Source organism: Papaver somniferum, unplaced genomic scaffold (assembly GCF_003573695.1).
Source record: "Papaver somniferum cultivar HN1 unplaced genomic scaffold, ASM357369v1 unplaced-scaffold_19, whole genome shotgun sequence".
Classification (NCBI taxonomy): domain Eukaryota; kingdom Viridiplantae; phylum Streptophyta; class Magnoliopsida; order Ranunculales; family Papaveraceae; genus Papaver; species Papaver somniferum.
In genome coordinates this window covers 16,543,002-16,570,961 of record NW_020628818.1, presented here as the reverse complement: position 1 = coordinate 16,570,961, position 27,960 = coordinate 16,543,002, and the positions used below count along the sequence as shown (strand labels likewise).

Genomic DNA, 27,960 nt, shown 5'->3' with positions numbered 1-27,960 from the left:
AGAATAACTGCCAGGAATAGTAGTAGTGACTGAAGAAAATGCTGACACTAATACACCGATTCTTCGAGCAATTACTCACTACATCTCTTCTGCTGTTGTAATCATTAATCGAAGTCGAGCATATGATTCTCTTCTGCTTCTGCTGCTGCTGAATTTGTCATGCTGATGATTCTGAAAATGAAGACAAGTACAAGATGATGAGGATGTATCAATAGATGATTTCAGAATCGAGCCACTACATCTGATTCCCAAAGAAGAAGAAGAAGCCATTTGATTCTTTGGTAACGGCATCTTTGGTAATGGCATCTTTGGTAACGTTTTGTTTTGACCAGATAATGGCATCTTTGGTACGGTGATTTCCCCCTACAGGGCCTACATTCTCGTTCCTTTGATCTGCCGGTTTCAATTATGGCATTAACAGGTTTCAATTATGGCATTGACAGGTTTTAAATGTAAGTGGTGGATATCAAAACTCAAATTATTTCTAATCCTATGTAAGTGGTGCATGAGTATTAGGATAAACTATGTAACAAATATTCTAATCCTAGATACATAACGTTATTTGTGCTCCTTTCGCTAAGAATAATTAATCCTTTAGTGGAGAAACCACACATGAAAAAATGTTTAAAATTACGCCTAATGGTTTCAGTGTCAGCAACCATTAAATTTAATTTATTTGAAGGCAAATTTAAGTATATCTAGCTAACATACTTTGAGAATGCGAGTTTTAAACATAAGTGTAGAGGCAGGAATGGGGTTGCTATACAGTGATATCCTCCTTGCCAGATGAATTACAATATTTATATTTGATCGATAAAGAAGAGGCTTGCTCCAGGATTGTTAAACCTATTGTGTGAGGCTGTGTTGACTTCCGGTTTATAAAAAAGACCATCCAGCTAACATTCCTGTAACCATGACATAAAGTTGAGGGGTGAACAATTCGAATTGTTAATTCTCTTAGCATTTTCCACTATGGCTTCATCTTTCTCTCCTTCCTCCTCTCTTTTCTTCCATTTAACCTTTAGTAGTATGATCATAGTCTGTATCCTTTTAATTACAACTGCTAATCCAGTTTTAGGGTCGTCGTATTACAAATCCATCTTCAGCTTTGGAGATTCGCTCGCTGACACCGGGAATACTCTCTACAACAAACCAAATGCATATGTTTCCAGATTACCCTACGGAGAGACCTACTTCCATCGAGCCACCAGTCGCTTCTCTGATGGACGTGTAGTTCTTGATTTCATTGGTATGTGTCAGATCATAGTGTTTTTGTTCCAAATAACAATTTTGTAATAAGACAGATTATACTTTTGGCGACGTTTAATTTCATTATATATCACGCTAGCCATTTAACGCTAACCATTTAAAACTGTTGTAAGAATTTTTTTTAAGAATAAGAACTTTGCCGTTGATATCCTTGCGTCTTTCAGCTCAAGCTGTAGGACTGCCGCTGCTACCGCCATATCTTGGAAGCAGCAATAAGGATTTACGTCAGGGGGTGAACTTTGCCGTTGGGGGAGCTACAGCTTTGGATTCTTCATTTTTTGAAGAAAGAAAGATTAATGTTGTTACCAATGACTCTCTTGGAGTTCAACTCGAATGGTTCAAACAGCTTTTGCCTTCCCTTTGCAATCCATCTTCAGGTACATTTGTTTTTTACTTTTTCTTTTTCTACTTAACAAAAAGGAAGGAGACACTCGTAAAGTTCAGCCGAGTTGGGAATCAAATATATTTTGTACTCGTTAGTTGAACTCACTGGTGCTAACTTTTTTTTTTTTTTTTTGCTGTCTCTTTACATTAATGTTGATAAATTAATTCGCAAATATATTAATTGGTTCATGATATCATCAGATGATTGCTATGAATATCTCAAAACATCTTTGATTCTCATGGGAGAAATTGGTGGAAACGATTATAATGGTCCATTTTTCCAAGGAAGAGGACTAGAAGAGATTCGTGCCGTTGTACCTGATGTAATCAAAGCCATTTCTTTGGCCATCAAGGTGATACAAAGAAATTGAACTTGTCAAGGAAAACCTTCATATATTGTACTGGTAAGGCGTCAAGTTATATTAACGGTTGAACATTTTAATTAATAACTACAGGATTTAATAAAGGAAGGTGCAGTGACGTTCATGGTCCCCGGAAACTTCCCAATTGGGTGTTCAGCATTATACTTAACCCTATTCAAGAGCCCCAACAAAGAGGATTACGATGAGAGTGGTTGTATCAAGTGGCTCAACGAATTCTCAGTCTACCACAACAAATTTCTTCAAAAAGAGTTGGCCGTCCTGAGAGAACAACACCCAAGTGTCAAGATTATGAATGCTGATTACTACAATGTCGCCATGAAGTTTTACCAATCTCCTGAATTATTAGGTATGTCATCTTATTCCATACAATTTCTTAATGTTTTCCCACAAATATGATCAGCTAGAACAGATTGCAGTGTCTTGCCACTAATGACAATTTAGACTCACATTTCAATACGGTTCAATTAGTTGTTCTACGGCGAAGGCAAAGAATATTTGTGTGAGTGCATTTTTTTCCTGTTTTATGCAGGGTTTAAGGGTGGAGCTCTTACGGCATGTTGTACATGTAAAGATCCATACAATTGTAACCAATTTTTTCAATGTGGAAGTGTTGATGGAATAGTTTGTGATGATCCATCAACATATGTCAACTGGGATGGTATCCACCTCACTGAAGCTGCATACAAATTTTTAGCGGATGGTTTGATGCGGGAAAATTACCAATTCTTCTTCCACGAAAATGATATCACTACTACTACTACTGCAACCAGCCGTAATCAAGTTCTCTAAATAAAATCACTTTTGTATTCTTTATAAAAAAGGAGGAAGGCTATGATGAGGAACATCCTTTGGTCAAGCAAGGTTGACAACTTTTAGCGGATGGTTTGTAAGTGAAAATTCGACAAACTGAACTGGGAAAACAAAAACTGTGCTCAAGCAACACTAGAGATGGCCGATAGTTGTGAAAGTTGAAAATTCTGATAACAGGGTGTTAATGGTGATTAAGATCAGAATGATCAACACAGGAAAACAGTAAATCTCATTACAGAATAAGCTAGCTATTAAGACAGCATTTATAGATGGCCGTACAGACTAATAACAAACACACGTTAATACACACATGCTGGGAACACATGACACTAAAAAATAATTCACGTGAATTGGTTATCCTGCGACACTGGCGTTTTATCCTGCACTGCGTCTTTAGCTTGAGTTGTATCTTCACTTACTCTGCCAATATCCCCCCTCAAATTGATGTGTACTGAAGTGACCATAAGTTTGGATCTGAGCTGCTGAAACCTTGGACTATGAAGACCTTTTGTAAAGATGTCATCCAGTTGATCAAGAGTGTGAATATAGAAAACATCCCTTATTCTGCACTAATTCTCGAATAAAATGAAAATCCAGCTGAACATGCTTCACCTTAGTGTGTAGAACAGAGTTCTTAGCTAGAGAGATAGAGTTAATGTTATCACACCCTATTCTAGTAATACCTTGGACTTCAAAACATAACATACCCAGACCATTTCAACGGCACAATTAGCCAGAGTTTTATATTCAGTTTCTGTGCTTGATCTTGCAACAGATGACTGCTTCTTAGATGACCAAGAGATAATGTTGGATCCCAGAAAAATAAAATATCCACTTGTAGATCTTCTATCATCTATAGAACTAGCCCAGTCAGCATCAGAAAATCCCAAAAGAAAAGAACTGCCACTTGTGAAATTGCAAACCATAATATCCAAGGTACCTTTAATATATCTCAGTACTCTCTTGGCATCTTGTAGATGATCAGTTCTTGGATTTTGCATATACTGACAAACCAGATTAACACATCAAAAGAGATATCTGGTCTTGTCCAAGTGAAGTATTGTAAAGCACCCACTAAGGACCTGTATTCAGTAGGATTTGAAAATAGATCACCTGAAGCTTGAGTGAGTTTCTCAGTAGCAAAAATGGATGTAAGAAAAGGTTTAGCTCCTTCCTTATTATGCTTGTGTAATAAGTCTACAACATATATGGTTTGAGACAAATATAATGAATTTCTCTGAACTTCAAATCCCAAGAGAAAATGTAGGTTACCCAGATCTTTGACAGGGAAAGTAGTTCGCAAATGAGATATAACATACTTGAGAAAATAAGGAAAAGAACCTGTAAGCAAGATGGCATCAAAATATAACAGGGCTACTGTGATTTGAGAACCATCCTTATGAACAAATAAAGATGCATCAGATGATAAGTAGACAAAATGAAGTGACTTCAAGGAATTAATGAGCTTATCATACTAGACCCTAGGTGCCTGCTTCAGACCATAAATAACTTTGTGGAGTAAGCAAACATGATGAGGATTAGTTTGATCAACAAATCCTGGGGGTTGTGTCATATATACTTCTTCTTGCAAATCACTATGCAAGAATGCATTACTAACATCAAGTTGATGAATCTTCTAGTTGAATTGAACTGCCATTGAAAGTAAAATTCTGATTGTTGTGGGCTTAGCAACAGGACTAAGGTTTCTTCATAATCAAGTCCTTGTTGTTGATGAAATCCTTTGGTTACTAATCTAGCCTTGTGCCTGTCAATATTCCCATCTACATTGTATTTGATCCTAAATACCCATTTGCAGCCAATAAGATTTTGAGAAGCTTCACTTGGAACTAAAGACCAAGTTCCATCTTGAATTAAAGCATTATATTCATCAACTGGAGAAACTCTCCAAACCCTTTCTTTATTTGCAGCTACAGTACTCTTTGGTATGTGACAAACAAATGCAGTATGTAAAGGGTACTTGGTTGCAAAATAAGATTTAGGAGTATAAATACACCTCTTACCCCTAGTAACCATAGAAGGATCATTCTTAGTAGTGGGCACTTGAACTGAAGAAGAAGATGCAGTTGGTAATGGATTTGGAATAGTCATGGGAACTGATGAAGATGAATATACAATAACAGATGTAGGAATGAAGGATGCAGAAGAGGATGGAGAGATCGAAATAGTAAGCTCATTGTAAGGAAATCATGACTCATTAAAATATACATTTCTAGAGATATATATGGTGCCTGAAGATGGATCAAGGCATCTATAGCCTTTATGATTAAGACTATATATATATCCTAGAAAAATGCAATGTTTGCTTCTAGGTTCTAATTTATTAGATGTATAAGGACTTAACCAAGGAAAACAAGAGCAACCAAATACTTTGAGAAAGTTATAATCTGGTTTTGTGTGAAAAAGCATTTCAAAGGGAGTCAAAAAGGAAATAGATCTGGTTGGAAGTCTGTTTATGAGATAGTTTGTTGTTTGAAGCGCTTCAACCCATGGTGAACCAGACTGTAATAAAAGAGCTCATGTTACTCCTTGAAGATGTTTATGTTTAACCTCAACAACACCATTTTTTTCAGGTGTATGAGGATAAAAAATTTCATGGGTAATACCATTAGTGGCAGAATATTCTTGAAGGAATGTGTTTAAGAACTCTCCACCATTGTCAGTTCTAATAGTGATGACATAATGAGAAAGCAATTTCTCTATTCTAGTAACAAAGGAAGTAAAAGAAGTCTTAAAATCATCTTTGGAGACCAATGGAATAACCCAGCAATACTTGGTATATTCATTCACAATATTTGCATAGTACAAATTTCCAAACAATAATGCAACATGACAAGGACCCTACAAGTCCATGTGCAACAATTGTAAAGGTTTCTGAGCTACAGTACTAGACATTTGAAATTGCATCTTATGTGACCTACATAGTTTGCATTCATTACAATGGAATGGCTTATTGGACACATTATTCAAATGAAGAGCAGTACATATTTTTTGAAGAGTTTGAAATTAAGGGTGACCAAATCTTCTATGAAGAATAGCACTGTCAGTGATTCATGGAAAAGCTTATGGAGAGGATGTAAAGGTGATTGGATAGAGACCATTCCGATGTGGTCCTTGGAAAAGGATCTTCCTGGAAGTCTAATCATTCACAGAAAAACCATGAGAGTCAAGAGATAAGGAGCAATTATTGTCTGGAGTGAATTTATGAGAAGATAGTAAATTATTAGATGCTTGTGGAACTAAGAGGATGTCATTTAACTAAAAAGAGTGATCACTCAAAAGTTTACTAGAGTTACCAGTATGAGAAATGGTCATACCTCCATCATTGGTTGTGTTGATAATTTTTTTGACATCATAAGGAGTAGTCTCATGTAATGTTGTAACTTCAGAAGTGATATGATTGTTGGCACCACTATCAATAGTACATTCTTCATTTTCAAAAATATCAGTTGGATCTAACATTGTACTGAGATTGGTTGGAAGAGCTCTGCCTTTTCATGAAAAATTCAATCTGTGATTACAATATGGTGCAAGATGAGTATCTGAATTGCATATCTGGCATGGAATTTTGTCAGGAGAGGGATTTTCTCTTCCATAGTTGTGTGTATCAAAGATTGTTGGATTTGGAAATCTACCAGCATTTGAGTGTCTACCTCTATTATAATAGCCTCTAGATGAACCTCTATAATTGGTTGCCATAAAAGCCTTTGCATCCAAATCACTTTTGTTGATTTTAGCTCTCTCACTTACAACTGCTTCTTCACTGAGCAAGTTGTTATGTAACTCTGTACTAATAATTGGAGGATTTCTATGCCTCATTGATATGGCAAATGGAATAGAATCAGAATTCAATGTTTTTAGAGTAATAACCACCAAATCTCTGTCGGATACAATCTCTCCAGATGCAGCTAGTCGATCAGACAAAAGCTTAACTTCATTAATAAGATTTGAAATTGATTTGTCACCTTGAGAAATATTTAGAAGTTTTGTTCGTAACTGAATTGAATGAGTTGATGATGCTCTGGCAAATCTTTCTTCAATACCTGTCCACAAATGGTGAGATGAGGTAGATCTTGAGAAGTAAGCGATAACAGAATCAGAAATTGTTGAGTTAATCCACATTCTTATTGTATAGTCTTCTTCAATCCAGTCTGAGTAATTTGGATTTTCTATTTTGTTTGCTTCGTTACGTGGAGATGTGTATTATTATGGACATGGACAAGATCCATCCAAGAACCTCATTAACTTGTATCTCTGAATAACAGGTTGCATCAAATTTCTCCAAGTGAAATAGTTATCTTCTTTGAGTTTTAAATTAACAAATTAAATTGTTGGTTTGATTTAAAGAGGCATTTGAGAACATAACTGTTGTTGTATTTTCCATTGTTGAAGTTGTTGTTGATGAAATCATAAAACAGACCTGAGATTCGAGAAAAAGAAAGAACCAAAAAAAATTCAAGAAGAAGAGAAATTGATGAAAAAACTAATCACAAATCTTGATGGTTGTGAATGGGAAAAGCAGCGTAAAAAACACAGATCGAGAGAATGAGATCAAGAAATAAGAAAATCGAAGAATCACCAAAGAAACACCATTAAAAGAGAATAAATCTTCAGTACAGTGATTAAAACAGCAGCAGATACTTGAGGAAGCACTGTGAATATGCGGGATCGAAAATGAAAAGATGATGAAACCCTAATCTAACCTATCTAATACCATGATAACATGGTGTTAATGGTGATTAAGATCAGAATGATCAACAAGAAAACAATAAATCTCATTACAGATTAATCTAGCTGTTAACACACGTTAACACACATGTGCTGAGAACACATGACACTAGAACAAAATTCACGTGAATTTGTTATCCTGCGCCACCGGCTTTCTTATCATGCACTGCGTCTTTAGCTTGAGTTGTATCTTCACTTACTCTTCCAATAAATTCAGTATCAAGAAGTTTATTCACCATAGTATATCGCTGAATTGCGGCAAGAACACAGTATTCTTTAGTAAATGCGAAAGAATAGTACGATGTGTGCTTACCACACGGCTCCGTGATTCATCTAAAGGGAATTTCAACCTATTATATAGGAACCAAGTGATGGAATGGAACTAACTGGGGCTAGCTCAGTTGGCTAGGGTCGAATTCTCAAGTTATTAGGTTAGAGGTTCGAATCCCGCAGCCGATCATGTCAAAAAAAAAAAAAGTGATTGAATGGAACTGTATTTGTCCAATGTTGGGACAACCATTTTCTTCTTCGGACAAATCACCATCACAAATGAAATGAGCTGAGCAGCTCATTCGTTGAGCTTCACTGGGCCCACTACTTAGACAAGTATTGTGCAATTGCGTTCCTCATAGGCAAGCAAGAGCTAGGCATTTTTACGTTTGTACGAAGTATTTGAACACCATCTAAACAAAACGCAAAATAGGTTCTTTAAATTTGACATTAAGATCTGAGATCAAATAAGTGACTATTGCAATGAGGAGATCTAAGGATCAAATTTTGTTAGTGGCCGGTTTGAGATTGAATTGGGTAGCTCATATTTAAACTTTTAAATGGAAGAGATGATAACATAGTCCGGTTACAATATTGAATTTTACAGGTGTTGTGGGTAAATAGTAATTAACAAAAACATCCCGATTTAAGAGAGTTGGTAGAATGAATTGTTCTTTTCAAGTAATTTAATTCCTACAGTCTGTATAGATTCAAAGTAGGTGAATCATGTGGATGGATGTTTTCTAGCCACAGCAACAATATGAAAACGTTATATTTAAGTCCGACCATGGAAAGAAAATTGGATGCGCACTTCTTAATCAATTGAGGTGTGCAGTACCTACTGGATGGGCAGTTCATAATCATTTGGGCGGTACAGATATTGATAGTAGCAAACTTTTTATAGTCTTTCACTCCTACAGATCCTGGCGTTTTTAGGGGCCACCCCAAAGGATTTAGGGGTCATCAATTTATACCCAGCCAAAGACTCTAGTTAAGGGGTACCATATATGATATTGAAGTTACATAAATGCCCTTATGGTAAAACTGTATAAAAACCAAATCAAAAACAATTCTACTCATTTCAACTCTTCTTGTTCCAGTTTCCTATTATCTTCCGATTGTGGAAGAAAAAAAAAATTTCCGCTCCAAAGTCAAATGGCCCCAATTAGGTAAGAATCTATCATTTTTGGGGTTTATTTCGCTTTAATTCGACGAATCGAGAAAAAATAATTCTAGGGTTTTCGGTTATTTATCCAGATTCGGGCGATATTCATGCTCCTTTACTTCCGAATGTATTCGTGTTCTTCATTTCTCAAGAACATCGACAGTATTCGGGAGACATATTTGATGGTTATCGGCCGAATATTGTTGGTCATATCTTCCTGGATACAAACTGGTAATAATCGGTAGTTTAATGAATTTATTGGCTTTCGAATATATTTAAGTAGATACACAGTATTCGGAAGTACACTCACTACCGATATATATATATATATATATATGAAATATATAAATATATATATATATGAAAAATCTCATTTGATATAGGAAAATCCCATTTTGGGCCATATTTATTGGAAGACAATATAATGTTATATACTTCCGATTATTTCAATTTCAAAATTTGAAAAGTATAAGTTTTTCCCAAATTCTGATTTTTGGGCCATCGTACATTCGGGACTTTACAAAACAATTATCCTCCGAATATAGCAAGTTCAAAACAAACCACGCCTTGGCTCTAGGTGGTTCCAAGGGCCAATATAGAATGTTAGACAGCCCATATTCGGAAGTTTGGGTAACTAATTATACTTCCGATTATTTCAATTTCAAAATTTGAAAAGTATAAGTTTTTCCCAAATTCTGATTTTTGGGCCATCGTACATTCGGGACTTTACAAAACAATTATCCTCCGAATATAGCAAGTTCAAAACAAACCACGCCTTGGCTCTAGGTGGTTCCAAGGGCCAATATAGAATGTTAGACAGCCCATATTCGGAAGTTTGGGTAACTAATTATACTTCCGATTATTTCAATTTCAAAATTTGAAAAGTATAAGTTTTTCCCAAATTCTGATTTTTGGGCCATCGTACATTCGGACTTTACAAAACAATTATCCTCCGAATATAGCAAGTTCAAAACAAACCACGCCTTGGCTCTAGGTGGTTCCAAGGGCCAATATAGAATGTTAGACAGCCCATATTCGGAAGTTTGGGTAACTAATTATACTTCCGATTATTTCAATTTCAAAATTTGAAAAGTATAAGTTTTTCCCAAATGATTTTTGGGCCATCGTACATTCGGACTTTACAAAACAATTATCCTCCGAATAATATAGTCGTGTTTAGAAATACCAACTTAATCGGTAGATAAGAATTTAAGTTTTCCACCGAATGTCTTATTCGGAGGGAATACGTGTATCGTTAACAACCGATTGTAGTGCACCAATGATACGAAACCTCAACGGCCATATTTTCAAAAATTAGATCCGTTGGAACTCTAATCTATATAAGGAGGGTAACCCCTCTCAGTTATTATTGAGTAACAAATCTGAATGAAAAACCTTTTCAATGGCAAGTCCATCATCAATCGACAACATACTTCGAAGATGCAAGCGAACAACTACATCAATTGCAGCAAGGGAAGAAGAAATACAAAAAAGGAACAAACAACCCAAAAAAATTAAACCATCGTTAGTGGCAACGGAGGAGGAGGAAGAGGAAATCAAGGCTAAGAAGCGAGGTCAAGAACAATTCCATCATAGAGAAAGATTAAAACAAGTTGAGGAAGAGACCGAATGGATAAAAAATTATTACATTGTGAAAGATCTACCCAAAGAACAGCAGGACGATCGTATATTTTGGATTAACGTTTCATTGGGTCCTTTTGTTGGTAAGTACAAGAAGCCACGCCACAATTATGAACCATCCCATGTTTCTTCAAGGGTGCACCATGTTATAAAATTGTGCACCGAGTACAACCGTATTCTTGCTAGGCACAGAGACGACAGGTTTGCGGCACAAGATGCTTATTCCAAGTGGAGAGGAGAGTCGTTTCTACATTTCGAAGCCGCGTTGATTGTTGCATCTCGGACTGGGAAAAAAGAATAACATGTGATGTTTGAGTGCTGTAAATTCAAATTTTTAATATTAATCGGCGGTTTGATAAAATATGGAATTCCCGAATATGATTAATCGTATTGAAGTGTTATAATACTGTTGTTCCGATTACATAGTTTCAAAAAAAATTATAATCGTGCCTCGAAAAAAAACGATCAAACATCGTCATCATCCGAGGGGATCAATTCGAGTAACTCAGCGGGAAAGTTGTTGTCCATAACACGATCCCAATCAACCATGTTGGACTCATATTGTTTCACCCAATCCTTGCAATGGTTCATCGGGAAGTAATCGTGCCACTTACTCAACGGAGGTAACGGACAATCTTTCTTTACTCTTAAACCGATAAAATGCATTTCATTCACAAATGCCATTACGATTCTTCTATCTTTAACCGACTCGTCGCAAGCCGTTCTTGTGGGTGCAAACGTCATGCTAAGTCCATACATAGGAGGAACGAAGAAATGTACCACGCAATTCAAAACGTCCGCTAGGAGATATCCAAATTTAGGCATTGTCATCCAATACTTGGATCCGATTGTCTTCAATCCCTTTCGACACTTCACACGCGCAACTAAGTCTTTGAACTCTTGTTCTTTGTCGTATCTATCTCCTCGCCTCATCATCTCCATATAAAAACCCTTGTCCTTCACTAGTTGTACCGCCATCTTATTTCTTAAATATTGGCATTGGGTGACATCTTCGATATCCGCCTCTCTAAAGTAACCCATTTGTTCCGTAGCAACGTGAAACCCACAATTTCCATCCCCATCAACCTCGTCGGTCGACAAAACAAATGGAATGATAAGTGGAGGGAGTTGTTCCAAATACTCTTTGTATATTGTATATGTGGATCGATTTGGTCTTCCATTAAGATCTCTAGGGCAACGAAGAGTACCTTTGTCCTCTTTTATAGTAAGAATTTCCATTGGTTGGGTTTGTTGCGAGGCGTTCATTTGCTCAACAACTTCTTCGACAACATTGGGTTGACTTACTTGAGAAGGCTCTGTAGAGATCTTTGGCCTTACTTGTCGGGTGGTTGGTCCACTTTGATCATTTCTTGGACGACCTCTTTTCTTAGGTTCCGGCTCATCTTCAAATTCGGCTTCCGAACACTCGTGCCTAGACAATATTCTTTTATTAGACAAATACTCCTTCAACTCTTTTCTTTGGATGGTCCTCGACACTTCGGTGTTCGGCCTACCGGTGTTCTTTTGCTTAATAGGTTCATCAACCTCCCTTAAACAAGGGTGAAGGGCTTCCTCCAAATTATGCATCAATATTTGCTTTTTGGTGCCGTTTGATGTAGCGTAACGCTCGGCTATTCGTGCATACAATTCCGACTCGAAGAAAGACGGACCATCAACTACCGGGGTGTTCGGAGTGAAATTTAATTGCTTCCAAAATGGGTGAATATCATCGATGTCAATCACTTCAACATACCTACCCAACTTATGACGACATGGGAGTCCAATACCTATCATATCCTTGCAAACACAAACCGTATTCTCGTCATCATAAGTTTTATATAACTTCAATTGTTTCATCATGCGATTTATTGCCCATCTTGAAACTTTATGAACAACTCCCCTTAGAAGCAATTTTTCCTTAATATGTTCCATCGGGAATTGGTGTACACTAAATTGCATACATTTCCTAATCTTTACGAGATCACGATTGGTGAATTCATGGATTGCTTCTTGGATCGACACAACTCCATTTTGACTACCAATTAGTATTTTCTTTAGTCGACCATGAGACCCCTCCGCATGCATGTCGCCTCGTTCTTGAAGTTACGATATTCATATGTCCATGCAAACACAAACCTCTCCTTAATCGTTAACCATTGTGTTTTACAATACTCAACCGGTTTTGGGTAGTCCGTGCGTATTCATCCTCAAATTTCTTCAAGTTACATTCGTAAATTTCCTCGGTCATCGACCAAACGATTTTGTCCCATGCTTTCATGAACATTTTCCAAATTATTCCATCCTCCTTCCACTTTTCTTCAAATAGCCTATCCTCTTCCTTACGTTCTTCCAAGGTTAATTTACTAATGCGCTCATCCTCTTCCTTTGACCTCTTGGTACCCTTCCTTGGTCTTTTAGCTTGGAAATGATGATGGCAATTGGTTTTGAGATTGCATTGAATGTGCCACGTACATTGCAAGTTTTGGGCTTCCGGAAACACTACCGCTATTGCATGCATTAAGGCTTGATCGTTATCCGTTACAATAACCCTTGGAAAATTATCACCGTTATAAATGGACCTCAACGTCTCCAACATCCAAATGAAACTCACATTGTTCTCATGATCCATTAAACCCCATGCAATCGTAAACGTGTTTTTGTCCGAAGTATGGCAAGCAATGTTCAACAACGGCATGTTATACTTGTTTGTCTTATAAGTAGCATCTATCAACAAAATTTGATGAAAGCATTGAGCCAATTGGATCATTTCGGGATGTGCCAAGAAAATACGAACCACTATACCATCCTTTTCTTCCCTTCTCAAGGTGTAGCCGTGTAACTCCGCTAACCACTCCGATTGTTGCATGACCGTTCTACCATCCCAATCAGTCCTTTTGATCGTAGCTAGGGCCGACTTAATTGTAGACAAAGAAGACAAGTTGTCGGGATCGTCCGCCTTTATTTTACTTAAGATCGCACTCGCTTTTTGGATCCGCATAGACCTCACCGTCTGCATTTGATGTGGTTTTAACTTGGCAACCATTACATGTCCAATTAAATCCAACGGATCATCATGGTTGTGACAACCGTTATCAACTTTATACATTTTATACTCTTTACCTTTAATACCATCGGGCTTATAGAAGACAATCTTAAATGGGCATCCTATCTTCTTGGTATTGCTTCGGTATTTCCTATTCGTCTTCCGTATGTACTTACTATTCTTTCCCTCGTGACTCTTTCGCGTCCCACCTCGCTCACAAATCATTTCAAATCGAGTGTCACTAACATGATTATTTTGAACTACCACGCACATGTTATCTTTTGCCTTGTTCATAAGCCATTCCTTTGCCTCCTTCTTACTTCCAAATGTCTAAACGTGCATAAAACAAAACAAACCTAATAAGCATAACCATTTAACATATAAATTTTGAAAAAAAAAAAAGTAGTAATGAGTATACCAAATCGTTTGCATAGTATAGGGAAGTGTCGGGCCTCAAATAGAAGTCATCAACAAACTCTTCAACGGCCTGCATATGAAAGCAACAAATTATTATACAATAATCGGAGGTTATTAAATAAGTCAAACTTCCGAATATTCTATATTCGGAATCCTATCGGTTACCCAAAACACCCGATCTATGCAAATGAATGTACACAGTTTACTGAGTGAAAAAAATGATATAATCGGAGGTAATTAAATAAGTCAAACTTCCGAATACTTTATATTCGGAATCCTATCGGTTACCCAAAACACCCGATTTATGCAAATGAATGTACACAGTTTACTGAGTGCAAAATATGATATAATCGGAAGCTAAAATATATAGTAAACCAGACGAATATAAATAACCGGGAGATAACTTTAATCGATAAACATCCGATTTTCAAGTTTTCGGAAATTTTATTTTGAGGCCACTGTTATATTCGGCAGTCAAATAATGTTAACTATTACCGATTGTAAAGGATAAGAATACTGAGTTTTGAAATTTTCTGAGGAATTCGTTTTTGGGGACATTCGGAGGTAAATAACTCTACATAACTACCGAATGTAGATATTTTTGGAAAACCAGTTTGGGGTTTTTCTCATATTCGGCAGTAAACTAGTATCTTGGAACTACCGAATATACATATTTGGTACTCAGTGTGTTATATTCGTAAGTTTAATCTAGAAATTATCTACCGAATCTGGGTAGTTCATGGCATTCAATGCATGCAATAATCGGTTTTTCTTGTTTACAAAAGCACACAAACCATGCAAATCGAGTATTTTAGTTTCTTAACACAATACCTGTGTTTTACATGCATCGTTAGCTTCAATATCATGCGATTCTCCATTTTCTTCCATGAAAGGGTCGTCTATGTTTTCCTCTCCACAAAAGTTTGGATCATTCAACATATACCCCAAATCGTCTTCTCTAAACGGTCGTGAACCCTCAACATTTTGTTCTTCGTCATGATTCTCACCTTCTTCTTCGTATCCATCCATTTTTGTAGTTATAAAATGGGTTTTCTCTTTTTTTCCTTCACCTTCTTCTCTATAACTCTAACAACTCAAAAATGAAAAAGAAATGGAAAAAATGAAACACAAATCATTCTAATACTGCACCGACTACAATTAGAAGTATGGGAAATATTTTGGCTTCCGATTTCATTTGGAGGGTAACAATGTTATCATATCCTACGAATATATAAGGGTAATTTCGCCATTACGAATTACGCGAGATAAGGGATGGCTACATTTTCCCTTTGGGTGACCTTTTTTGTTTCTTTAGCTTTTTCTTTCTCCTGAGTTTTCTCTGACATCTTGTCTGTAAGAGTCTTGAGATAATTTCATAACTCCTTCTGAGTGGCATCCATGTAAATTTGATTCTTTGAAAGAGTCTCTTGCACCTTCATGAGATCACCTATGGTAGGCGGATTTTCTCTGACTTCCTCGGGATGCTGGTCGAAGAGAGAATGATTTCCAGTGTTGGTTTGAGGAGAAGTAGTATCACCACCATTGTTGGAAGCAGGAATGGTTTCTGGAATACTATCATTGTTATCGCTTCTAGTGTTAGCGTAGTTTGCATTCGTAACTAACCCGGACCTAAGACCAGCCATCTTGCAAAAATGTGAGATTGCAACCGAGAGAATGATCTCCCACTGTGGTCGCCAATCTTTAGATGGGGAAAAAAGAGTTGCTAGTTTTTAAAGGAATTGAGGAGACGACCGTGCGGATGAAACTCCTTGAACCGAGTGAACTGTCTAACCTCATACAGATGCACTGCAAAAACGGAGTGCTTTGAATTCGAGAGATCAATCTGTATGACTCCGGCCTAAACCAAGACAATGGTCGTTCCAGAGTCAATTCGGTCACAAGAGAGGATGGGTCGATCTATAGGAGGGAAGCTGAGAAATGTGTGAGATCAATGGTGATCGAAATTGTAGGTGTGTTGTGTATTCTGCGTGAAGAAATAATATAAGTTCTGATTGATTGAATTTGCTTTGTTGATAATAATTGTTCAGACGCTGAGTTTTTGTTCACTTGTTGTCTGTTGTTTCAATCATGATTCAGAAACCTCTTTATATTGCAAGAATTGTAGACACCTTGATCCCATGAAGTGCGACAATTGCTGGAGTCGAAGAGTGGGGAAGTGGAAATCGTGTTAAAACCAGTTGCTCATCGTGCAGAAACTTGGTTGATTTGTCCACCCACTACTTTGGTAACTCATCTAACTGAGTCGAATAAATGTTCTGGGACTCATGAATTGAATGTGTTTGTTGAGATAGAGCTATCATTGTCGAATAAATGTTGATAGTTAAGGTGAACAAATATTGTTCAGTTGAACCAATATTCCTTAGTCTGAGCAAATATTGCTCGTTTGATGAATTATTGGTAACAGATCAAATAAAATATTAATTTAAAATATTGGCAACTAAACTGAATATAATAATTAAAGTTTGATTAAGGGATCATCATAAAAAATTTAGTGCTTGAATCTGGAATTATGAACCTTGGATTCGAAATCCTAATTTCGATCAATTGATGATTTATTGAAAATCAACCGCGGAGTGAAGGAGGTACCGGCTACATGGGATGATGGGTCGACCATGTAGCGCCCAGATGCTCGAGTGAGCAAATAACAAAGTCTGTTGAAGACCAGTTGGTGAAAGGATGATTAAATTCTGGTTTAATCATTTATTAAAATAGCGCTCGTCTGAGCGTTAGATAATAAAACTTTATTATGAAAAAATTAGGGGCCGACCAAGGGGTCATGGAACCGTCCCTGGTTGGTCGTGGGATCGACTGACGACCGTTTGATGAAATTCCAAGTTGTTTGGAAGAATTTAAATATAATGTGAACAAATTAGGTCAAAATATGTGGGACCGGCTTCTTGCAAGCCAAAATGCCAACCTTGGTCAGTCAAGGTAATATGCCCATGTCACCAAAGTGTTTGTGTCTCAGCCCTGAGAATTTTGATATTTTCTGATGCGCGTTTGAGAAAGTATGAAGAAATCAGGGTTTTTGCTCAAACCGGGGAAACTTCATAAAGTGTGAAGTAATAATAATAATAAGGAAGTAATAATAATAATAATAATAATAATAATAATAATAATAATAAGGGTTTTTCCTTATTATTACTTCATAAGGAAGTAATAATAATAATAAAATAAGGAATCATGAAGTGTGAGACCGCCTATGGCTAAGGCATGGTCGGCCGACTAATAAGCCCGGTCTGATGGCACTTTTCAGTGAAGGAGTTTCCATGAGATAAAGGAAAAATAATAAAATATGATAAAATAAAGAACTAGGTGTGGGACCGGCCACGGAATGACTGGACGACCGGTGGGCTCAGTCCCCTAGCGCCTTAGCTAATATTTTATTATTATTGTTTTTCTTCATATTTTGCATAGGTTCATCGTTCCTTCGTATTTTTGAATGCTTTTTCGTGCATTCAAATGCTTGTTAGTGCATTATTGCTCAGTACACTTGGACCATTTTGGTCGGGGCTTACTCGATAGTGGCTCAGATACTCGTATGTTGAATATTTATCACTAACCTATGGAATTCTGCTGGGAAGAACCATGAATTGAAGTAATGAAATAATATGAAGAATGTAGAATACTTTCTAGGGATTCAGTTAATGAATCTAATGATTTAGAAATAATCAATTGATGGCTCTATACTAGCACGATCGTCTAGGAGCATTAATTATTCAAGAATTGAGCGATATGAGCTTGTTGAAGCGTCATATTTCTTTTATATAGTCAGGGAAAACATTGTTACATCCTGAAGACGTTATTGCTCTATACTAGCAGGCAAACTTTCTAGGAGCCGTACAATCGTCCGATTCTATATAGACGTAATTACTGAAATTTCTCAGTATCCATGAGATATGTCGTTGCCTCAGTTGAGAGACTGCATATTCACGTATGCTCTGAGAGACAATAAACTCAGTCAGAGACTCTTGCAGCATGTTTTCATGCTTCAATGAGAGACATGATCCTCAATACTCATCTGATTGCTGGATCATGAATGTGTACAATTATGCTTTTACGATTTTAGACTTTGTCGAAAATCCACCATCTAAAGGTATTAGGGCTAGATAAGTGTTGTTCAGACCTGGTGGAAGAGAAGAGTATCTTAAGCAGTCTTGTATGAGCTGCACAACTTTAGGCCCAACAATCTCCCAATACTTTTTGTATAAGAGCGCCGGGTACCCATCTGGACTTGGTGATTTTAGAGAACCCATTTTTTTGATTACATCAAAAATATCTTCAACACTTGGTATTGAACTTATTCTCCTGCAATCATATTGTGAAATCTTATTGGCAGAATCAAGAACAAAAGAGTCAACACATACATTAGCATCTTTAGTAAACATTGATTGAAAGTGAGAGATGAGGTTGTCCTTAATTTACTCGTGATCAAATATCCATTCACCTTCTTGATTTTTTAGAGCAAAATTTTTATTTTTACTTCTTCGATGAATAACAGATGTATGGAATACCTGAGTATTTTTGTCTATGTATGGAATCCATTTAGACTTGTTTCTTTGTTGCCAGAACATCCTATCTCTTTTCTCCAGTGTAGCTATGTTGTTGCATATTTCTTTTTCCTCCTCTCTTATGTCTGTCGGATGAGTTGTAGCCTGCAGGTCAACAAGTTTTTGTTTCTCATTTTCAATTTCTCTCTTTGTGTCTCCAAAAGTTCTTTTGCTCCACTTCTTTAGACTTTCACCCACATCTTGTAGTCTTGTAGTGGTATCTCCTTCAGTGTTGTCCCAGCTTGTCTTCAATATTTCTTTGAATTCTGGATGATCAATCCAATAAAACTCAAATTTATATTTGGGAACTCTCTTTGGTGGTTTCCTCATTGTGTTGAGAATGATAAGAGCATGATCACTCTCAATTCTTGGGAGATGAAGAACAGCTGCATCAGGAAAGAGAATTCTCCGGCCAGTATTACAAAGGGCTCTGTCCAATCTTTCAAAAATTGTTGATGTTTGGACTGCATTATTTGACCAAGTAAATGCTGGTCCGGTAAATCCCAAATCTAAAATATCCCTTTCTCTAATCATGCTCCTGAATTCATTACAACTGATGTCAGTTCTTGTTGATCCACCACTTTTTTCATAAGAATGCATTAAGACATTGAGGTCGCCTATTAAGCACCATGGATTGTTTATAGAAGCAATGATGGAGCTTGTTTGTATCCAAAAGCCATTCTTTTGTGGATGTGCAGGTGGGTCGTAAATGCATAAGAGGTCCCAACTAGGTTTGCATAAATGAGCTTCAATGGTGCAATGAATCAGATTTTGGTTTTGTGAATGAATTTGTATATTCACATTGTCCTGCCAGAGCAATGCAAGACCTCCACTCCTTTCGATAGCTGCTATAAATGTGTAGTGTCTGTAGTTGAGAATCACAAACTTTTCTGTTGTTTTTCTCATTTAATCTTGTTTCACTGAGAAACAATATTGGAGGATTGCAACTGTACAAGAATGATTTTAATGTTGAAATTATCGTATCATTCTCTAATCCACGACTGTTCCAAGATTGTATTAACATCATTCCTGCGACTTTTAACGGCAAGTCGCCACAACTTCTTTGTTGATCATGCAGTGTTGCTTCAAAGATGGGTCACAGTCCATTGGTTCAGCATACCTTTTACTCCCAATGTGATCTACACTCTTCTTGATCATGCAGTTTTTCTGTTGTTGGCATTGTCAAGATAAGCACTTCGGACTGGTATCCAAACATGTTAAAAACCACCCGTCAAAAATATTAAACCGGGTTGATTTATTTAGCAAACGGTTAAGATGCACCCGGAGACGAATACCCGTAGCTCCGCATCCAAACAAAAAATTACTAAAACCTATATGTTGCGTTTCAATCTGGCGGTCCTTCTCATTATACCTTCCCTCCCTAATTTAACCGAAAAAGCAAAACCCTCATCTGTTTTTCCCTCTTTCTCGACAGACACTTGTGAATCCAATACTTCAATTCTTCTCTAGATTTAACCACATAATTTATCTCCGTTTCATCAAATCTAATCTGGGCTTCTTTTTTATACCTAATTTTTCTTTGAAATTTTGATATTGATCTGAAATTGAAGTCAAATTTTGAAGAAAAGAAAAAAGAATGTTAAGTGTTGGTGGTGGGAATCAAAATAAAGAAGATGGGGTTAAAAAACCATATAATTTAGCTAATAAAGGAGTAGTAGGAGCAGGAACAGGAGGAGGGGTTACGAGATCCTGGGGTACTACAGTTTCAGGAGGTCAATCGATTTCAAATAGCAATGGAAGCGGTGGCTCTCCTCCTTCTAGTAGAAGTGAACCACCAGTTGTGGCGGTTCCTTCAACTGATAAAAATAATACTAACACTTTTTCTAGATTACATCATCTCGATATTAATAATAATGGAGGTGAAGATGCTGGATCTCCGGATACCACTGTGTAAGTTTTTTCTCTTAATTTATTGAAATTGGTTTCGGTTTTCTGTTTGATTTTTTCTTAATTAGGGCTTAGGTTAGTTTAATTTTGAAGTATTGGTGGCGGGAATTGTGGAATTTTTTTATCAATTTCCTTGTGGGGTTGCAAATGGAACCCTTGGTTTTGGAGGGAATTGTTGAAATTTTTTAACAATTTCGTTCTTGGTTTGCTAATGAATTGCAGTATGTCTGTGCATGCCCATGGAGTTATTTTGATGTTTCCTATGTTGTTATTGTGAAGAACCGTTGACTTGTTTCATTTTTTCGTCTGTCTTGTAGAATTTACTGCAATTCATTAGAATTTACTTGGATATTGGATTATTGGCCCTATGGTTTGATATTCTGTGGATTTGATGTGTAGTGGCAAGAAGAAGAAGAGAGGTCAAAGGGCAGCAGGAGGTGATAAGAACGGTCGGGGACTTCGCCAGTTTAGTATGAAAGGTGAGTCTTAATTGCTGATCATGAGGATGGAAAAGTTTGATTGTGAGATGAAAATCTTCAGAAGCTTTATGTTAAGCTTTGCTGGACGTTGGGTCACATTTTTCCTGACTTGAATCGTCTGCCATGGTTGTGATGGTTTCAGTTTGTGAGAAAGTTGAAAGCAAGGGAAGAACAACATACAATGAGGTGAGGTGGTTTCTTAGGATTTATCTGTATGTGACTCTTCTGCTTTTTGTGCTTGCGAACTCGGTAGTTACTTGCGTATGAGTTAGCATCTGTTTTACTATGGAGTGTATGCTTAGCAGGTTCTTTTGTTTGTTCAATGAATGACATGGTTTATGATGTTCGGTGCTGAAATTAATAGTTACTTAAGCTTAATAGTGGTTTACGATTCTTGAATTCACTTGAAGAACCGGGCGGAGCCAGCTTAGAACACGCCCAGCCCAGCTGGCTCCCAAGCCTAATTATGGCTAATTTTGGCATTTTTGCCATAAAATGAGCCTCTAAACCCATTTTTCACCCCCTAACAAACTTGCCAAGAATTTTTGCACCCCCTTCCTCCAAAACCTAGCTTCCCCTGCTTGAAGTTCAATGATTTTAAGGGATTTAAAATGTTTAATTTGTGAATAACACATATGGATGGGTTTCATAAGTATATGTTAAGAAGTATAGTAGCAAAAGTTATCCTGCGTTATCAAAGTGGTTTGTTGAAGCGGACGTGTTGTTCTTTGGTCAACTTATACTGTTTGATTCAAGTAATCATTAATTATCTGTTCAAATATTCAAACGATAATTGGTGGGATGGTTGAAAGTCACACAGGTTATTTCCAGACTAAGTGATTGAATGAACTGTAGTTGGATTTGGTCAGTTTCCAGTTATCTTTCAGTATGCAGACTCTTCTTACCTATGCATCAGTCTGAGTCTTCTTTTCCTATCTTACTATTACACACAATTTTTGTGTATATACTATGGCAGGTAAGCATATGTTTCACTTCCAATCTTAGAATTTTTCTATCTAGCAGTCGCGTACAGCATCTTACTTGCTTACTGACTTGTAACTACTTCATAATATCTTGAAGAAACTACGTTAAATGGTTTATATGTGATCTTTGCTTTGTGCACAAACTGACTGTAATAGTATTTTCCAGGTTGCAGATGAACTTGTTGCCGAATTCTCAGATCCTACCAATATTCTTGGGTCTCCGGACCAGGTAAGAATAATTCTGAACTAGGTATTGAAGAAGTGCAATAATATGTACTACACTGTATTGAAGTTAGTGAGAAAAAAGACTTGGCTATTAGTGTACTGTACATGATGTGATAAAATTGGTACAGTGACAAACATTAGTGATCTTTCTACATGATATGTAGAGATATGCCTAAGTCTGTTGATTTTCTTACATTGACAGCAACAATATGATGAGAAGAATATACGGAGGAGGGTTTATGATGCATTGAATGTTCTTATGGCAATGGATATTATATCCAAAGACAAAAAGGAAATACAGTGGAAGGGTCTGCCTCGCACTACCGTGCATGATGTAGAAGAGCTTAAGGTTCGAGTTAATCATATGGTAGTAGAACTAAGTGATGAAATTTTTCATGTTTCTAACTCTAACGAGCCATAATCCTTTTTAAAAACAAAATTATCAATTACAGGCTGAACGTGCTGGGCTTAGAAGCAGGATAGAAAAGAAAGCTGCATATTTGCAAGAACTAGAGGAGCAAGTAAGCTGTGTTCAGTCTCAGACTCTTCGTTGTCTTCCATTCTTCCAGAGATTTGCTATCCTAATGGGATATGCAATTACACATATCTTGATCCGAAACTTGTTGTTTCTTTTCAAATCCTTAACATCATTAATGGCTGTTCACTAAATTCTTTTCTCTTTCCTTCAAGTTCGTAGGTCTTCAGAATCTGATACAGAGAAATGAGCAGTTATGTGCTTCTGGAAACGGCATTACAGGCGGTGTGTCTTTACCTTTTATTCTGGTTCAGGTATAACTCTGCTGTTTTCTACTTGCCAGATATTCCTAGTTCAGTTAGTTTCGTAATGTTTACATGTTCCACTTGTAATAAAAAACTAGTTTTGGACCCCAACTGCTCCACTTTCCCAATTTTTTGTTACACAAGAATACTCTTGTCGGTAAACTTTACCAATCAAAAGAAATGTCAGACTTGCTTGTTATCCATCTGGTGTTCTCACGCAACTACATGAATTGCTAGGCATATTGACCCCAGGAAATGGATGTTTCTATCATTTTACTTAGGTGTCACATATATAGGTCCCGAAGCTTCTTCTACTTGTCAATTTGGCTCCTATCTGGGGATGCCTGTGACCTTAGTTGGTGCTTGAGAAGATAATAAACTGTGTTTGTTAGCTTTGGTTAAATAATGAAAGTTGTTTCTGGCTCAACTTTAGCCAAGTAATGATAACTATTTGAAACATGTGCCTAGTTGTGTTTAATATTTTCATGGTATTTGGTATTCCGCAAATATATTTCTACTACGGAAAATGTTCAGTTATGACAATGAGAATTGTTCTATTACTGTCAATCCAAGCTTCATTTATGATTTTTTCTGAAATGTAGACGCGCCCACATGCAACTGTCGAGGTGGAAATATCAGAAGATATGCAGCTGGTGCATTTTGACTTCAACAGGTACATGAACATGACAGACTTACAAGATATCCATTTTCTATTTGTTCTTTCACATATTCTTACAATGAAATTTGTTTAGCATTAAAAAATGTGAAATACAACTGTTAATATTTCGGTAGTTCCAAAACTGAGCAAGCATTTTCTGATACCTTAATTGCAGCACCCCTTTTGAGCTGCATGATGACAATTACGTTCTCAAGTCGATGAACTTATGTGGAAGACCTGAGAGCGATGATGCAAATTGTGATGTCGTTGAAACTGGAGGTGGTGAGGGTTGTATGATGGTTGATGTGGACCAACCTGCCACTCCACATATCTTGATACCAAATGCCGTGGGTACTAGTAGTAGTACTAGAGGACCAACTTCACCCCCTCTTCCTGGAATTCTTAAAGCGCGTGTTAAGCACGAGCACTGATCCATATGCAACAGGTTATTTATTTCAATAGGCCAAAATTTCTTCTCTTGTATAATGTGTAAAGTAGTTGGCCAGAGGAGGAATGCAGCTTCAACCCACTGTTCTCATCTCATTAGCTCGGGGACCTCCTTTGGAAGAAATTTAGCCCTTGCTTTCATAAGGAGGACTTAGGACGGGGATAGTGTTTTCTAGTGATATGTCTGACCTAATCATCCGATACAGATGCAGTTAACCAGATCATCCAATACAGACACAATTGTGCGTTATACTATTTTTCTTCTCTATTCTTATTGCTATTGCTGCAGTTTATTATAAACAGAGAAATGAAGCCATGTAGTTAACCAGATCAATACAAATATGAATATGATTTCAGTCCTGGTTGTGAGCAAGGCAACAAGCAAAGAACAATTTTATTAACCATTGGCTTGAACTGTTTTGCCTGCTCGCCTGTTAACATTACCGAAAAGTTGGCTTCATTTTATAGCCATAGCGTGTAGCTCTGGAAGAAACCATTCTGTATAAATGGATTACAAAGGGACAAAGTGTAAGACCTAAATGATACCACTTGCCCGTCTAGCTCAGTTGGTAGAGCGCAAGGCTCTTAACCTTGTGGTCGTGGGTTCGAGCCCCACGGTGGGCGTCTTTTTTGACCATTTTCTCTGCGGTTGGGCGTGTACTAGGAGTTTATAGCTCTGAGAAGGATCATAACTAGGATTTAATACCTACAAAACCCTTACTACCGCTTTACCAGTAATCCCTGCAGCCGCATACCCCTTTTTAAAATGGTGAAACCGCCCGCTAGGATCGCGAACTATGATTAGCCTTCCAACAATCTTTGAGATAATCTTCAATGCATTATTGCAATCCACACAGATTCTAAGATTATCGATTACAAGATTATTGACTACTCTTGCCAATTTTTCACTGTGTGCGAGAAGCATTATAGCTTTGCTTTCATCATCTACATCATCCAATGCGCACCTAAGTGCAGGTATATAACCCGACCCTTTTATATGTGCACTCAGCATCTTCAAATGGGTATTAATTTTGTGATTATAAGGGTAGGATGTATTCCCTTCCCAATCCCTGTATAAATCTAAAGGTGTCTGACCTGAAAACTTCCTTCGCATCTCGGCTATTACTTGATCAGAGGGGTTTACTGGCACAAGACCGGCCTTCGATTCAACATTTAGCCGTGAGAGGTCTAAGAGAGCAACGATATTAGCACAAAGGTCCCCAGTTTCCAGGTTCTGCAGAGATTCATCAAAGTTTCCCAAATATCAATACTTGGTTCAACCGGCATATTTAGAATGAACTCGAAAGCTTCATCTAAGTGTCCAGCACTTCCCAACATTTTCACAACAGCCACACAATGATCCATGGAGGGTACAACACCTGAAATCTTGCTCATCGACTCAAAGTGCAACATTCCTTCATTAATGTCACAAACCCTACTACAAGCGTAAAAAACCCCAAGAAACATTTGTCCATCGGGTCTTCCTCCTGCCTCCTTGAATTCAGTGAACAAATCGATTGCATCTTCTCCATATCCATTCCATGCCAGACCAACTATCATGGTGTCCCAAGAGGTCAGATCACGAGCAGGTATTTTTCCAAACAAATCATGAGCATCATCAATTAAACCACAATTCAAATACATCTCTAGGACCTTGTTCTGTACAGTAATTTCCGGAAAGTGTTTTGTCTCCATGAGATGATTATGAACTAATTTGCCTCTTCTTTAGCAGCAACTACCCCAATAACCTTCATCAACTTACAATACCTTGGCAAACCAATCTCAATACCCTGTTGATATGACAAGTTCAAAACTCTCATAGCTTCCTTCACATTACCCTCATTACAGAAACCATCCATTTCCTCAATTTTACACTTCGCTTCAGTTTGATCAAATTCCACGCTATTCACTGATGATGTTTGAAAACCCCTTGAATAACATACATTAGCATTATGCTGCAAATCATTTGAATTGAACCCATTATGATTTAAGTTCTGTACTTGTGGATGATACCTACTACTAGGGATTTGTTGAAACTTCCTACTGTCACTATTTTGGAAATATGATGATTTGGGGTTTTTGTGCAACTCATTTTGATAGAACCCCTTATTCTGAAGTTGGTTATTACCTCTGTTAGGATTTGGTTGAGTTTGATAATCAGTTCTTTCAGCAGCAGCAGTTCTGAAGGTCTGAACTTTATTTAAGAAACTAATGCAAATAGAATTGAGATTTGACTGAGAGTTTCTGACCTTCGGTATTAAACTCATAATTCTAGCTGCTATTTTTCGATTGATCAAAGAACGAATGATGTTTGCAAATGGGATTAAACTGAATGATCACGAATTTACGATGTAAAGGAATCGGCAGGAGGACATAGACGACGAAGTTGTGATTAGGGTTTATGCACAAATAATTCAAGAAAAGGGAATGGGTCCAAACTCCAATCATATATGCTCTGGTCTATTAGCGGGAGTCCAACCATGTACACATATTTTTTTTTGCCTGGCCACCTTGAGGCTGCCTCAAATCCAATGGGATTGGCAAACAAATAGTTCATCCATCACATCTCAGGTGGAGCCGAGCCCTTAGGCTGGCCGGCCTATACTGAGCCGAGTGTCGGTTCACATTGAGACGAGCGTCTTTGATTGAACCGACAATAACTACTCTCATCGGATGGCTCTAATTCATCTTCCTATAAATATAACCAATTTCAACTCCAAAACTAAATCTTCTCTACCTTCTACACCCATAACTTTTTATAATTTCATTTTAATCTTCATCTTTCGATCTCAAAATCTTTCGGAAAAAAATGGCTATCAGAGTTCGTGGTCCTAAGTTTTCTCAAAAAGAAGATTTAGCAATTTGCACAGCTTATGTTTTTCAAACAAGAGAAGATATCCACAGTGTTACGAATATTTCGCATATGACTTTTTGGTAACGAGTTTTTGTAATGTTGGCTGCAGAAATGGGAAATCTAAAAAATTGTGATGTTTAAGGATTGCGTGCTCGTTTTCAATCAATTTTTCATGTTGTCAACCAAATTTTTTGGTATGCTAATGCAGATTAATTGAAATAGGTTTAACGGTGAAACTGAAGCTGAAATGTTTCTTAGAACTGTAGCGATATAGCAGCAAACTAACGAAAGACCTTTTTCATTTATTTTTTTAATCTTGTTCGTGCCTGAACGGGAGAAGCCTTGCATTAAAGATAACCGGAGGTGGGAGAATCTACTTTTTCGGTATGCCGCTCCGCGAGTAAGGAACACCGCGAGCAGAGCGAGAGAAGTAAGTGGATTGTAGTCATGTCAGAATTTGCACCTATTTGTATCTAATTAGTGATCAGTCCGCTAGTTTCTTTGATCTCACTAGGTCTTCGTTTTCCATTTGCTTCCAATAGTTTGACCTATCCAGAAAAATTATCGGCCTACGAATGTGGTTCCGATCCTTCCGGTGATGCCAGAAGTCGTTTCGATATACGATTTTATCTTGTTTCTATTTTATTTTTTATCCCTGATCTTTCAACAACCTTAGAGAACTTCACATATTCAACGCCTTCTTCCTTCTAGATGCTCCACCAGCCGCTCCATGAATGAGGATGTTGATTACCTCGCTTTTATGATTTAGTTGTAATTGAGTCTAATGTAATTTTATTTAATCTAATGTACTTTGGTTCAAAAAAAAATGTTCAAATTGGTTATGCTAGTACACGGATGGTGCAAATACAAAGACGTTTCCATTAATTAAGCACAGGACAACATAACGATTGTGGAATTAGTTCATAA

General features: G+C 37.2%; 2 protein-coding genes, 2 non-coding genes and 1 pseudogene across 4 annotated transcripts; 3 read left to right on the top strand and 2 right to left on the bottom strand.

Annotated features, from left to right (window-relative positions):
• Positions 1–738: 738 nt before the first annotated feature.
• Positions 739–3,361, top strand: LOC113338351 (GDSL esterase/lipase At1g28590-like). The gene is made up of 5 exons (XM_026583794.1): positions 739–1,249; positions 1,434–1,646; positions 1,855–2,006; positions 2,109–2,382; positions 2,566–3,361. The coding sequence occupies exons 1-5, from the start codon at positions 973–975 to the stop codon at positions 2,823–2,825; spliced, it is 1,176 nt and encodes a 391-aa protein (XP_026439579.1). The 5' UTR covers positions 739–972; the 3' UTR covers positions 2,826–3,361.
• A 4,431-nt stretch (positions 3,362–7,792) lies between these two features.
• LOC113339107 lies at positions 7,793–7,914 on the bottom strand. The gene has a single exon (XR_003354957.1). It is a non-coding gene; the product is annotated as a U5 spliceosomal RNA (small nuclear RNA).
• A 12,153-nt stretch (positions 7,915–20,067) lies between these two features.
• LOC113339102 (transcription factor-like protein DPB) lies at positions 20,068–24,539 on the top strand. The gene is made up of 9 exons (XM_026584503.1): positions 20,068–20,610; positions 21,007–21,086; positions 21,229–21,272; positions 22,236–22,298; positions 22,497–22,643; positions 22,747–22,815; positions 22,985–23,083; positions 23,677–23,747; positions 23,908–24,539. The coding sequence occupies exons 1-9, from the start codon at positions 20,297–20,299 to the stop codon at positions 24,161–24,163; spliced, it is 1,143 nt and encodes a 380-aa protein (XP_026440288.1). The 5' UTR covers positions 20,068–20,296; the 3' UTR covers positions 24,164–24,539.
• A 191-nt stretch (positions 24,540–24,730) lies between these two features.
• On the top strand, positions 24,731–24,803 carry TRNAK-CUU. The gene has a single exon. It is a non-coding gene; the product is annotated as a tRNA-Lys (tRNA).
• An 82-nt stretch (positions 24,804–24,885) lies between these two features.
• On the bottom strand, positions 24,886–25,859 carry LOC113338598 (annotated as a pseudogene).
• Between the last annotated feature and the right edge of the window lie 2,101 nt (positions 25,860–27,960).

Coding starts and splice junctions, on each gene's coding strand:
- LOC113338351 (XM_026583794.1), top strand. CDS start 973: ATGGCTTCATCTTTCTCTCCTTCCTCCTCTCTTTTCTTCCATTTAACC. Junction 1,647..1,854: donor CCTTTGCAATCCATCTTCAG/GTACATTTGTTT, acceptor TGATATCATCAG/ATGATTGCTATGAATATCTC. Junction 2,383..2,565: donor CCAATCTCCTGAATTATTAG/GTATGTCATCTT, acceptor TGTTTTATGCAG/GGTTTAAGGGTGGAGCTCTT.
- LOC113339102 (XM_026584503.1), top strand. CDS start 20,297: ATGTTAAGTGTTGGTGGTGGGAATCAAAATAAAGAAGATGGGGTTAAA. Junction 21,087..21,228: donor TCGCCAGTTTAGTATGAAAG/GTGAGTCTTAAT, acceptor TGATGGTTTCAG/TTTGTGAGAAAGTTGAAAGC. Junction 21,273..22,235: donor GAAGAACAACATACAATGAG/GTGAGGTGGTTT, acceptor AGTATTTTCCAG/GTTGCAGATGAACTTGTTGC.